The sequence below is a fragment of the Xenopus tropicalis genome, chromosome 1 (genome assembly GCF_000004195.4).
Source record: "Xenopus tropicalis strain Nigerian chromosome 1, UCB_Xtro_10.0, whole genome shotgun sequence".
Taxonomy (NCBI): domain Eukaryota; kingdom Metazoa; phylum Chordata; class Amphibia; order Anura; family Pipidae; genus Xenopus; species Xenopus tropicalis.
This window is the reverse complement of record NC_030677.2, coordinates 36,690,090-36,703,291: the sequence shown is the minus strand read 5'-3', so window position 1 is coordinate 36,703,291 and position 13,202 is coordinate 36,690,090. Positions and strand designations below refer to the sequence as shown.

The 13,202-nt window shown below is 37.7% G+C and overlaps 1 protein-coding gene across 1 annotated transcript in view; it reads left to right on the top strand.

Moving 5' to 3' along the window:
• apbb2 (amyloid beta precursor protein binding family B member 2) overlaps positions 1–13,202 on the top strand; it is a gene marked incomplete at its 5' end in the record, with an annotated part of 123,399 nt that overhangs the window by 22,039 nt on the left and 88,158 nt on the right. Inside the window, 2 exon segments of the mRNA NM_001123451.1 lie at positions 3,525–3,594; positions 6,071–6,877. Of these exon segments, the coding sequence (NP_001116923.1) occupies positions 3,576–3,594; positions 6,071–6,877 (826 nt within the window).

Genomic DNA, 13,202 nt, shown 5'->3' with positions numbered 1-13,202 from the left:
ATGTTTGTGTGTTTTTTAAACACCATTTAAAATAAATTGTTGTTATTTATGAAAATCAGGATTATATCTCTTCCCTTGAGGTTGTAATGCAAAGAAAACAATGAAGATGTGATAGTCGCTATTGTAAAGAGTATGCACATTAAAATTACTTATAGAAGATATGGAAACAGTTTACTGCATCAATTTCTGAACTGTATATAAAGTTAAAAAGACAATAAATGAAAAAGTATAATGGTGGCCATAGTCATACACAGGCAGATTTAAGCTGCCCATTCAAACCCTACAGACCAATTTGGCAGCTTATCTACTTGTGTATAGAGCCCTCTGATGGGCGTACCTGAATGATATGTGGCCTAAAATTGTCCAGATGTCGGGTTTGATCTTGCTGTTGGACCAAATTGGCTTTTGATGCAGTCCTCGAATCAACGGCTTCTATTCTTGTCTTTGTCATTCAATGTCACCTAAGGTGGGCATATTAGGGAGAGATGTGCAAACTCGCTAAACAAGCAGATCTTATAGTGTATGACCATCTTAAGAATAAACATAGGAATGTTTGAAGACTAACAGCACAAAATGGTAACCCCAGACCTTAACATGCTGCTCTTATTGCTGTTTGGGAAGATGAAGGAGATTTGTGGCTGTGGCTTTTGTGGAAACTGTTCCACAAAAGCCACAGCCACAAAGTTTCCAACATCACATGGCCCTTTTTTGTAAATAGCCATAGAGATAATATATCCTTTAAATAACTTTTACCTGAAAAGTGAGAACACTGGCAGTTGATTTCAGGCAACAAAGGACACAAATACTTTATTACAGCTGGGCAGTTTTAAACTCTAACCAATTTTAGGCAGTTCTGAAGACAAATATTTCCCTGGAACAGTGAGTCAGGAATGGAACTCAGGAAATATAAAATAGTTTATTAATACTTATTCTTAAATTCCCAGTCTTCACTTCCTGCTATTTAATTGCTTCACGTCAAGGCCTGGAACTTTGGATAGCTTTTGTGTGTGTCCGCACCAGAATTAATGAAAGCACCAGCCTTGTTCTATGAATAGGAAGCCTAGCTTCCTCTGTAAGGCTGTTTGATGTGTATAAGATTAGAAATGAATCATTTCCTTCAGCAAATTCTTCCTCAGATCCCTTCGATATCTTCTATGTACTTGGAAAAAAACGACACCAAATTACTGGGTGCCTTCTGGAGGAGAAAAGGTTTATCCTTCATAGCTGGAAACGTTATATCAAGTATGTGCATTTTATTTACCATAGACAAAGGGATTCATCAAAGCGTTATGCTATAACTCTCTGTATGACTGTCACATTAGATGACATTTATACTTCCATGTATAGTGTAATAATAGGCAGTCTGTGTCTGGGTTTCTTTTGAGTGTAAGACTCACATTGAGATTATGGCAGTAACCAGCTTCTACTTCTACATAGGCTAAGCAAACAAAACAAGCGTATAAGGTACCGCACTCACAGAACTTAAAATGAAACACAAAAAGTTTATTTGTAATATTGCATCTAACGTTTCGGCTGCCACTGCAGCCTTTCTCAATAAATAAATAAATATATATATATAAGCTTCTCTATCTTGTGGATCCAGAATTTCATACCACATTAAATGAAAATTATTATGTCCAATACGGACAACTTAAAACCCTTGGTCACACTTGGGGAAAAAAAAAAGTTCAGACCCCTCCCTGACCAGCTGTGGTATAGATTACAAGAAGTTATTATTTTTTTTTTTATATCAATCGGATTCCATATGTGCAAGATAATATCCGTTGCAAAAGAATACCAGTGTAACATAGGATTTGGCATATATAATCAGTACAGGGTATGGTAATATGTGTAGGTTATCTCGTATCTGATGAAAATGGTTACATTAGTAGGCTTATTGAAAGTTAGCAGATGTATAGACGATAAGGTAATTGTCTCGCGCTTTGGTGTGCCAAGTTACCACGAGTATGTTGTGGAGAAAGTCCGATTGATAATTGAATCAAACAAACAAAATTATAGTATAAGACTTCTGATAAAACCAACATAAACTATATACATTTAAGTTCACCGGTTCTGGACAAGGTTATTTAGGATACCTGTTTTCTGTTGTGTTATGGATCCTGGAAGGCAGCGATTTGTTTCATCCTGCAGTCATTATGGCTTGTAATAGAGGATTAGTAAAAATGTTTTTGTTAATTTTATGTAATAGATAGGTACTTGTTTGTGAGTTACACATGTGTTGTCCTTGCTTCTATGTTATACACCGAGTGTAACTAATAGAGGATGTGAAGTACTTGTTTACTTGTTACATAAAGATAAGAACATGTAGTAAATTCATTATCTGGAGGAATGCTGTGAGGAATGCTACAGAATATGAGATGTTATTCTTTGCAGGTTACATGTAGAAAACAAGTGTCTCGTGTGAGTTACACGTAGAGAAGTAATTGCTTGTGAGTGATATGTAAAGAATGAGGAACTTATTTGAGTTACATGTAGAGTAGAAAAGGCACTTTCTTGTGTATTATATGTAATGGATGAACTGCTCTTGTGATTTATACTTAGGGGGAGATTTATTATGCTGTGTAAAAAATGACAGCAAAATTTGCCATGCTTCGCCAGGCTTCGGCATGTAAAAAATGCAGTAAAATCAGGGAATTTTTTGTAACATTTTTTCTTCTGCTGTAAAATAACATTGTAAAATCTGGTGTTCGGATGGCAAACTTCTCCATTTATTTTACACAGCTTTTTACACCGTTTTTTTCGGTGAATTTCATTTTACACAACATAATAAATAGGCCCCTTAGAGAAGGAAAGGTACTTGTTTGTGAGCAATATGTAGAGAGTGTGGCACTCTTGTGAGTTACCTATAGAGAAAGAAAGGTAGCTGGTTGCAAGTTATTTGTAGAATTACACATAGAGAAGGAAAGATACTTGTTTGTAAGTTGTATGTAGAAGATAATAGGTTCTTGCTTGTGAGTAGAGGATCAAAAATTATTGATTAACAGTATCACGTAGTGGTAAGTCTAAAGCCAATTCATGCAAATAGAATATAAATATTTCACATAACTTAATTCTTTTTGCTTCATATGGAATTTCTTAAATATTTCTTGAATTTACATTCCATTGTTTGGCCTTCAAACCCTATCATTGAATTGTTTTAGTTTGCCACTAACCAACCACTCCTGCTGGAAAGCAATTGGGTCACACATTGTCCCTGTTACATGTGGCATTAGCAATTGGCTGACTGATACAAATGGAAGTTGATTATAAATTAATGATAATAATATTGTTAAAATGTACAACACAAGGATATTTTATTCCAGAAAACAGAGTGGTTTCATTAAATGATCGCCCAACTAATGTTAGCTTTGAAGTAATGCATTCCTGTTCATACGTTAGCTTAAGCCAGCCCCAGTAAATTCATTGGACCTATGTTTATTAATTACATCTCATTTTCGTTACCCATCCCACCTATGACCAAGTTTTTCTTTTGTTTTAATTTCTTTAATCATCCCTCTTTTCAGATTTCTAACCCTAACCAATATCCTGATCCATTGCTGACGCCCTTCTGATCCATGTCTGAAGTCCTGCAAGGTTAGATTCCCTTTTTATTTATGATTTTCACGAGCAAGCAATATCCTTTACAACCCTTTCTTTGTTCATTTGTATGTTTTTGGTTTTGTATTTTTTTTTTTTTTATTAGGCCCGGGTGAAAACCTCTTGCCCGGTTTCCCACATTAAAAACCTGCTTGAGCAGTTCTAAGGTTGAAGACACACTTCACTAGCAGGAGCTACTTTTTCACAGCTACTAAACTCCCTGCCATAGACAATACTGAGAATTGCCTCTGCTAAAAGACTTTTAAGACAATTATTAGTAAATGATCAGCATTGTCTGTTTTAGGAGCCACGACAAGTAGCTGCTACTAGTAGCTGTGTGTGTCTTCACCCTAAGACATTCTCTCTCTGTAACCATCATGTCAACCACCCTGTTACAACAGTGTTTGCAATAGCCAGTAGGACTGCATGTTTCTCCAAAAAAAGCACACAGTCCTACACACATCTAAAAGCAAAGTTGAGACATGGCACAGTGAGGCAGGGGCTGGCGGGGAGCCGGGTGGTGGGGAAAAATACTAGGTAATGCCCAGGCAAATAGGGCCTGGGAACAACAATGCAATAAGAAATGGTGACAGGAAAATAATTGGTTATAACAGGTTATAATATAGTTATAATAGTAGTTAATATCTATTAACTAATAATTTACTGAATCAAGAATTTAGTTTGACAAATCCCAATCTTTTTGCAGGTTTCCAGTTCGAACAAATCTTTAGCTAATCTGAATCCTTCGATTTGTGACTTTAAAGCAAAAAAAATAAAGCAACAAATATTTGTTGACTGAAGACAAAAAATGTGATTTTCAGCCAGACTCTGTGGAGGTTTTGATATTTGGCTGGATCCAAAAATTATGGGTTTGGTGAATCCCTAAATGTGACCATACGTTTTTTCTGCACCGCAGCAGTGTGCCATAAGCTTACATGTACATGACTTATTCAGATAACGGATTATTGGTCCTGCCATGAACCTTGTGAAACTTGAGCTGAGTCTATATCTAGCACCCTAGCCATAAAGCAAGAACTTCCTCATGTTCTATTTTTAAAAAGTGGAAATAGTTTTTACAAATGCAGAGAAGAACACTCCCTTATGCAAACATCATCAAGATAACCTTTTCATAATGGCTTTATGGCCTTCATGGCCTCTGCTGTAAGGAGCTAATTGTAATGCCCCCAGAATCAGGATGGAGTTCTAAAATCTTTCTGCAAATAAACACATTCTACCATCTTTGTTCTTTGAAAATAACTAGTATAAGTGTTTGTAGCTTACATCTAGAACACTCATATCCTCAAGTGCTATCACACTTTACTTTTGTAAAATACATACTATATTGCTTATTCTACACTGCAAAATTCAGCATTATTTCTGCAAAGCAAGATTAGATGGTACCAGCACTAGGGAAGATAGAAAACACACCATAATAAAAACCAGGATTTCTGCCTATTTTGTCCTTTATTAAAACAGGCTAATGTTTAATTTACTGAACATTTTGAGGGTAATTTGAATATTTTATTTAAGCATTTTAAATGAAATTGCTGTAGGAAGTGACCAGAGTTCTGGCTTTTTAAAATAACACACAGATATTAGCTATACCACTACTTAGTTAAAAGACGAGGCACAAGAAAAGCTGGGAATTGTACCAGTATGTAGTTTGTTTTTTTTATAGGGATAAGTATTATAGTACACTCTTAACAAAGTGAACAACCGCATGTTATCCAAACCCAAACTGACACCCAAGTGTGTTTGATCTTGGCTTCCTGTATTATCCCTGGGCAGAACATAATAGTAGAGGGAAGCGGTGCAGACATGTTTGGAGTAGAATTTCTATCCCCAGGGGTGTAGTGTGATGCCTCAGTGTCTGCCATGTTACTGGACAATTTGGTGTGCTGTCACTAGAAGGTTGTCTCAGAAAGTATAAATATCATTTGTGATGCAAGCTTGACTGTGTTCTGGCACTCTATGAATGGTAGAACTGAGCCAGACAAGAATAATCTGTACTAGGCACATCCTCTCCATCTGCAGCAGAAATGCCATTTTTGTGTAAGCACTCACATACTGAGTGTACAAATGGCATTTTTGGTTCTATACAGTAAATAAATAAGTATATAATTTAGCTACCATCCATTATTATATAAATATTTACACTTATATTTGCAAGAATATGTTGTTAGCACTGCTCCTCAATGGCTTCAGTTATATTGAGGGCAAAGTCTTAGGTATCCAAATCTGTCTGGAAAGGATAACATAGAAATCAAGTACAGCATATCAATATACAGTGCAGTCTTGCGTGACATCTAAGAAGTAAATAAAAAGCAAAATGTTTTTGATGGTCTAAAACATAACATATTACTTACCCATTCAGTATGACACAAGTCTGTTTAGCAGTTTAATTAGGAGAAAGTGTAATTCTCTCATATTAAAAGCATGCCTCCTAAACTTTTCTCTCAATGTTTCTTCGTAGTCGATTCAAGTGTGGAAACACTTCCAGTTTTTATGGCAAGCCACAGCGCCACGGACATTGTGAATCGAAATGCAGTTAGCCCACCAAATACCTTGAACTTGCGCTCTTCCCACAATGAACTATTGAATACAGATATAAAGCACGTGGAAACGAAGAGCATAACTCCACCAAAATGCAGGAAAAAATATGCACTGACAAATATCCAGGCAGCTATGGGCTTGTCTGACCCTGCATCTCAGCCTCTCCTGGGAAACAGTTCTCCAAACATAAAGTTTGTAAAGAATGGGGAAAATCAGCTGAGGAAAGCTGCTGAAAATGGGAATGGGAATCAAGACCAAAATAAAAATATGAGTTTAGAAGATACTGTCAACAGAATCTCAGAGAAACTAGAAGGGAAAGAAGAGATCCCAGATGACTCAGAAAGTTCTGAAATTCTACCATTAATTCCTAGAAGAACCAAGAGTTTTCTCAATTACTATGCAGACTTGGATCTCTCCATTGACCTGGAGCAAAGCAATGGGCATGTAGTAGAGGAGGAAGACTCCACATGGATTAATATTCAAGAACCTGATATTCTTACTAATGGGGATTTGCTGCCACCTAAACAGAACAATATCTCTAGTCCTGAGGATAGTCAGGGCCCTACTGTATCATCCAGCCCAGAGACTAAGAAAGACCACCCAAAAACTGGTGCAAAAACTGACTGTGCTCTACACCGAATCCAGAACCTGGCTCCAAGTGATGAAGATTCAAGTTGGACCACATTGTCCCAAGACAGCGCATCCCCTGTATCTCCAGATGAGACAGGTAACCAATCCATACAGGAGAAAGTGTTAGTGTTAGATTAGCATTAACTGTATGGGTATACAGATAGCATTAAATAAACCCCCTGCCGTAAAAAAGGAAATCACTGCTGCCCCAAGTTTAAATGTTGTCCTGAGGGTCGTCCTTTTCACTGTGTAAAAAATAAGCATACCATGATCTTATATAATATTGTGTCTTTTGGTGTATGGAAAAATACTTAATTTACAGTAGTTGGTGTTTATTGCACATGTTTTGATTAAGCATGTCCATTCTGAGGAGCCTCCATATGTTGTTGAACTACAAGAACCAGCAATCACTAAGAGCTTAGGCTTAATTTATTGCCACACTTCTGTTATGCATGGAAGGAAGAAGTTTACAGATGTGCATTACATAAATTACTAAAAGAAGTTATGGTGTTTTTATGGGGGGGGGGTCATAGATTCTATGTTCAGTGCCAATTAAAAGGTTTTCTGTTGAGCTATATAATGTACTATACTGTACCATCTTTGAATACTGTTCTGGAGGGATTTGTGGCCCAACTTTCAGGTAGATTTAATTCAGGTTGTTAAGGTTAGCTGGATATCACTTGTGCACCTTAGTTTAGAAGTAGATTCTCAGCTAAATAAATAACAAGGCATTGCCTGGTCTATTTCAAGATCAGATGTTATTGTCACCTTGTGTGGGATCATTGTCCTGCTGAACAGAACAGGTACTAACCACAGCTTCTATTTCAGTATTTCCTTGTATTTTATCAGAGTGCCCATTCCATGCTGTTGAAAATCAACCCCACAGAATAAGTGTGGTATGTTTGGGGTGTGGGTAAATTTAGATTTGTGGCACATACATTGCTTTGAACTTTGGCTAGAAAGTTTACCTTAAGCTCATTTAGGGTTGTCACAAGTCACAAGTTTGCTAGGAGAGGCGTCAGGGTGAATATGTGAAAGGGGTGGATTTGATTGCACAAAATGGGCAGACAGAGGTAGATTGGGCCCAATCACCAATCGAAAAATATATATAGGGGGGAGCATGAGACAAAATGCTAAATTTCTGCAAAAAAAGTGCTTTTATTTTTATGCCATACACGACATGTTCCGGGCCCCTTTCATGCTCTTTATCAAGTGTATCTTGATAAAGGGCACGAAAGGGGTCCGAAACATGTTGTGTATGGCATAAAAATAAAAGCACTTTTTTTGCAGAAATTTAGCATTTTGTCTCGTGCTCCCCCCTATAAATATTTTTCGATTGGACATTGGCTGAGAGTGAGGCTCTATTGCTGGGGGTTTGATGCATGAAGTCTGGAAGGCTGAGCGCAGAGGATTTATCTATTCGAGATTGGGCCCAATCAAGCAAACATTTGGTGAGTTCAGCAGGGGAGACAGAGTGGCAGAAGAGGAGGAGGCTGACCTGGAAATCAGAATTGGTGGTGAGCTGGGGGCAAGACATTGGGTTATTATAAACCTACCAGCAAATACATTGCCAGTAAATTTGTAATACCCGATCTGGCCTTGGATGATAGTTTTGCCTAAAATATGCCAAAATCACTGTCAAACAGTGTATAAAGCTGGTAAATTTGTACTCCAAAATAACTGAAACTGCACAAGATTGTTCTACAGAATCTTGTAGTAAAAAAATACATCGCTGAAAACAAAGAGTATAGGATTTTTATTCAGTAAGTTGAGAGCATTGGTCGAGTACATTTTAAAGATATACTGACACCTAAAATTAAACAGTTTTTAAATTAAAAATCATAACATTGTCTTAGCATGAACTTTATACTTTGTACATCCTGATGCTTTTACGTTACCAGTCTGATCCCCCATGTTCCTCTATGAGGGGGCGGCCATATTTGTGCAGCAGTAGGCCATTAGCATTAGAAGCTGTAACTGTCAGGCTGAGAAGGGGCAGTAAGGTTTGAAAAACAGTCAGGTTTAGGAACTTCAAGTTACAATTACTTACTAAAGCAGCCCTATCTATGAAAAATGATCAGAATGACCTATAGATAACTTTTTATGTACATTAATATTTTGAAAAGTATTTCATGTCAGTATCACTTTAATGGGACGGTTCACCTTTTTGTTATATTAGTATGTTATAGAATGGCCAATTCTAAGCAACTTTTCAGTTGATCTTCATTATTTTTATTTTAAGTTTTTAACTTCTTCTTCTGACTATTTCCAACTCTCGAATGGGGGTCACTGACCCCAGCAGCAAAAAACAATTGCTCTGTGAAGCTATAATTATATTGTTATTGTCACTTTTTTTTATTTATTATTCTGTTCACGTCCTCTCTCATTCTTATTCCAGTCTCTCATTAAAACCACTCACTGGTTGCTAAAGTAATTTAAACCCTAGCAACCAGATAACTGCTGGAATTTCAAACTGAACATTTGCTAAACAAAAAATGACATAATTAAAAAACAATAAATAATAAAAAAACGAAGACCGATTGCAAATTGTCTTAGAATATTATTCTACATCATACTAAAAGTAACTGTAAACAATTCTTTTAAGTGAAATTTGGTAAATTACATTTTGCAATTTCTCTGGAAACATTTTTAATTGCATCCACAGTTAACTGAAGCTATTAATTTACTATATCAGTCTAAATCACAGCATTCCAATGCCAGCCATAAAAGCAATACTGTGCCTTTCCAGGCAGTAGCTCAGCAGCGCAGTTTAATGAAAATATAAGCTACTAAGCAACATTATGCCTTAGCAACATTCTTTTGATTTGCCTTTTTATGATCTGTGAAATTTTATATGTGGAAATTTATTCCAATTTAATGGATGAAACTGGCATATAAAGGTTATGGCATAGAAAAGCACTACTATATTTTTTGCTAAAATGTTTCTGTATAGCTTTTAGGGGATTACTAAGTCAGATGTATTTAGAAACCATAACCATGACTTCCCTTCTCAATATAATTGGTTAGTTGTGAGAATTAGACAGAATTAAGCATAGAACAAATTATGGTTATTTGTCAAGGAAATTTACATGGCCTGCAGAAATAGGGGGAGTAATGAAAGAAGAAAAACAAACTTGTTAAACTAGAGTTAATAGCTTGAGCTAGGTGTTGCTTCTCATTAGGTTGGTTGTGCATTTGTGCCTCCAAAATAAAGCTGGCCATACCCTGAAAGTATAAGGAATGGATAAGCAGAGTTGAAGTAGCCTAAAACCGGCCATACATTTAAAGATCCAAATAAGTGGATCATTCCCTGATCTCGCCAATGTGTGAGTTGGCCTATATAGGATTAACTCGATCATTCAGCCCAACAATCGGATCACATTAACAGGACGCAGGCCATCAGAATTGAGGACCACATCAGTGAGCCAATGTACTCAGTGCCCCAACTGAGCTTTTAAACTGGCCCAATTGACATCTGAGCAATTTTAGACCAGATATTGGTCATGCAGGTCTGTCTAAGGGTCACATACACGGGCCGATTTGCTGCCATCTCTGCAGTTTTTACTGGGCCATGTATGGCCACCTAAAGGAGAAGGAAAGTAACTATCACTGGGGGTGCCAAAATATTAAGCACCCCCCAGTGATTGCAATCGCTTATCTGAAACCCCCGGCCAGTGCTCCTGTTAGGAGAAAAATGCACCAGGGCAGGGTGTATGCAACAAAGCAATCCTCTTCCTTCTTTGTTCTGGTGAAAAGCCAAACTTTAACAAAAAAGCTGACATTTGCTCAACTGCGGGCTCCGGGATGTTGTCAAAAGGATAAGGAAGGAAAGAATCACTAACCTGCATTTACCCTGGGCTGGTGCAGTTTTGTCCTAATAGGAGCACTGCCCAGGGGTTTTAGGTAAGCGATTAATGTCACTTGGGGGAGCCTAACATTTGGCACCCCCAGTGATTTAGCCTTTCCTTTAAGGCTCAGTTTCTTGAACCAAAAACAACAAATTAATTGGATCCCAGACTGAAGGCCAGTTAGGGAAAACCTTGGGGCATTTTACTCATATTGCTGGGGCTATTTCAACAGTGTTTTATGTATCTATAGTCTTGTTATGTGTTAGTCTGTTTTAGTAGTTTTACGTAATAACTGGCAATGAACTTCTTTTTGTACCCAAAAGTCTAAAAACACCCATATAAATGTGGTCATACCCAGGTCAGCATAGGGGTTAGCTAAATAACTAGCCTGTGGGCAAAGATTATAGAATATTTTACAGTTTGGCCACATGCAGAGAGAGGAGGCATGCATAGCAAGCTTAGGGCCTTATTGATTTCAAATTTTTGAGTTTGAGCTGGCTGAACAGTTTAATGCCCAGTATGTATAAATTTATGTTTGTGTCCTATAGGAACCCCAAATGAAAATAGTGTGTGTGCCTTTTCTTGGCTACCGATTCAGCTCTGCAAACACAGCACCCTGCCTGTGTATTGTGTTCATAACCCAGCACAACCCCAGCATACTCTATATAAACCCTATAAGACGTTTCCACTATTCTCTGCTTCTCTCATGTTTTATATAACCCTCGCTGATGCTTTCACCTTCCTTATCCGTATAACACTTCTCCATCTCTTCGTTTCTCCCCTTTTTTCTTCTATTTTTTTCTATATGCTCTTTTTAACCTCTTCATTTTATATGCTTGCTGAACTGGAAAGGAGCAAAAGAAAAGTCCTGTATTAAAATAAAAAATTTCTGGGATTCATGATGTCTGCATCCCCTCTGGGAACACAGCTAATTGCACCCTTGTTCTAAAATGTTATCATTTCACTGCCCTTGAGTTGTACACAAACATCACTCCTCTTAGCAGAAACCGGGTACAGACTGTTGGAAGGTTTTGTGGAAATGTACTGTATTTAATGTAGGTTAAAGGTCCCACTTTATCAGCTGCCAGTCATTCAGCCGACCAGTTAAGGAGGAACCTATATAAATCATGCTCCAGGTCTGAATTTTTCTCTTGGTATGCAGAATATTTTTCTCAAGATTAAAATTTGTCCAATGAGCATTAACAGAGCTGGCTTAAGAGTGAGCCATAAGGAGCTGCAGCTCTGCGTGACTGGGTCCAACTTCAAATCCTGGAATCTACAGGAAACAAAAGACTTGACCAACAGTATTGTTATGTACATTGATTTTGTGCTGGTATAATAAAATATATTTTCCCCAGCTTGTCTGTATGTAGGCAGTGTGTGTGTATGTGTATATATATATATATATATATAGATGTGCATATATATTTCTGCCTCACTTTTTCCTTGCAGCACAGATCACAGTATCAGGATATAGTGCTTTTTATTATTTTATCTTTTAAAGCCATCTGGAGAGTACAGTTATTAAAACGTTCAGCTCCAGGCCTGTCCCGGGCCTGGGTATAAAGCAGAGAATCAGATAAAATTTAAAACATTCATTTTATGTACTCTATTATGATTAATGCTTGGAAGTTCTTCCTGCAATAGATTTCTAGTTAAAGTTTGGGTGTTTATGTTGCTGGGTTATATACAGCATTTTGCACCTGGAGAAGGGAATCTCTAGTTTAAATGCATTTCCAGATCTGAAGTGGTGCAGTGTGAGAGCAAAATTGGTTTTATAAGCTGGACTCAGACCACTCAGTTTCATTCTGTGACCTGCCTTTAATACAGTGGCTTGCAAAAGTATTCGGCCCCCTTGAACTTTTCCACATTTTGTCAAATTACAGCCACAAACATGAATCAATTTTATTGGAATTCCACGTGAAAGACCAAGACAAAGTGGTGTACACGTGAGAAGTGGAAGGAAAATCATACATGATTCCAAACATTTTTTACAAATAAGTAACTGCAAAGTGGGGTGTGTGTAATTATTCAGCCCCCTGAGTCAATACTTTGTAGAACCACCTTTTGCTGCAATTACAGCTGCCAGGCTTTTAGGGTATGTCTCTACCAGCTTTGCACATCTAGAGACTGAAATCCTTGCCCATTCTTCTTTGCAAAACAGCTCCAGCTCAGTCAGATTAGATGGACAGCGTTTGGGAACAGCAGTTTTCAGATCTTGCCACAGATTCTCCATTGGATTTAGATCTGGACTGTGACTGGGCCATTCTAACACATGGATATGTTTTGTTTTAAACCATTCCATTGTTGCCCTGGCTTTATGTTTAGGGTCGTTGTCCTGCTGGAAGGTGAACCTCCGCCCCAGTCTCAAGTCTTTTGCAGACTCCAAGAGGTTTTTTTCCAAGATTGCCCTGTATTTGGCTCCATCCATCTTCCCATCAACTCTGACCAGCTTCCCTGTCCCTGCTGAAGAGAAGCACCCCCTGAGCATGATGCTGCCACCACCATATTTGACAGTGGGGATGGTGTGTTCAGAGTGATGTGCAGTGTTAGTTTTCCGCCACACATAGCGTT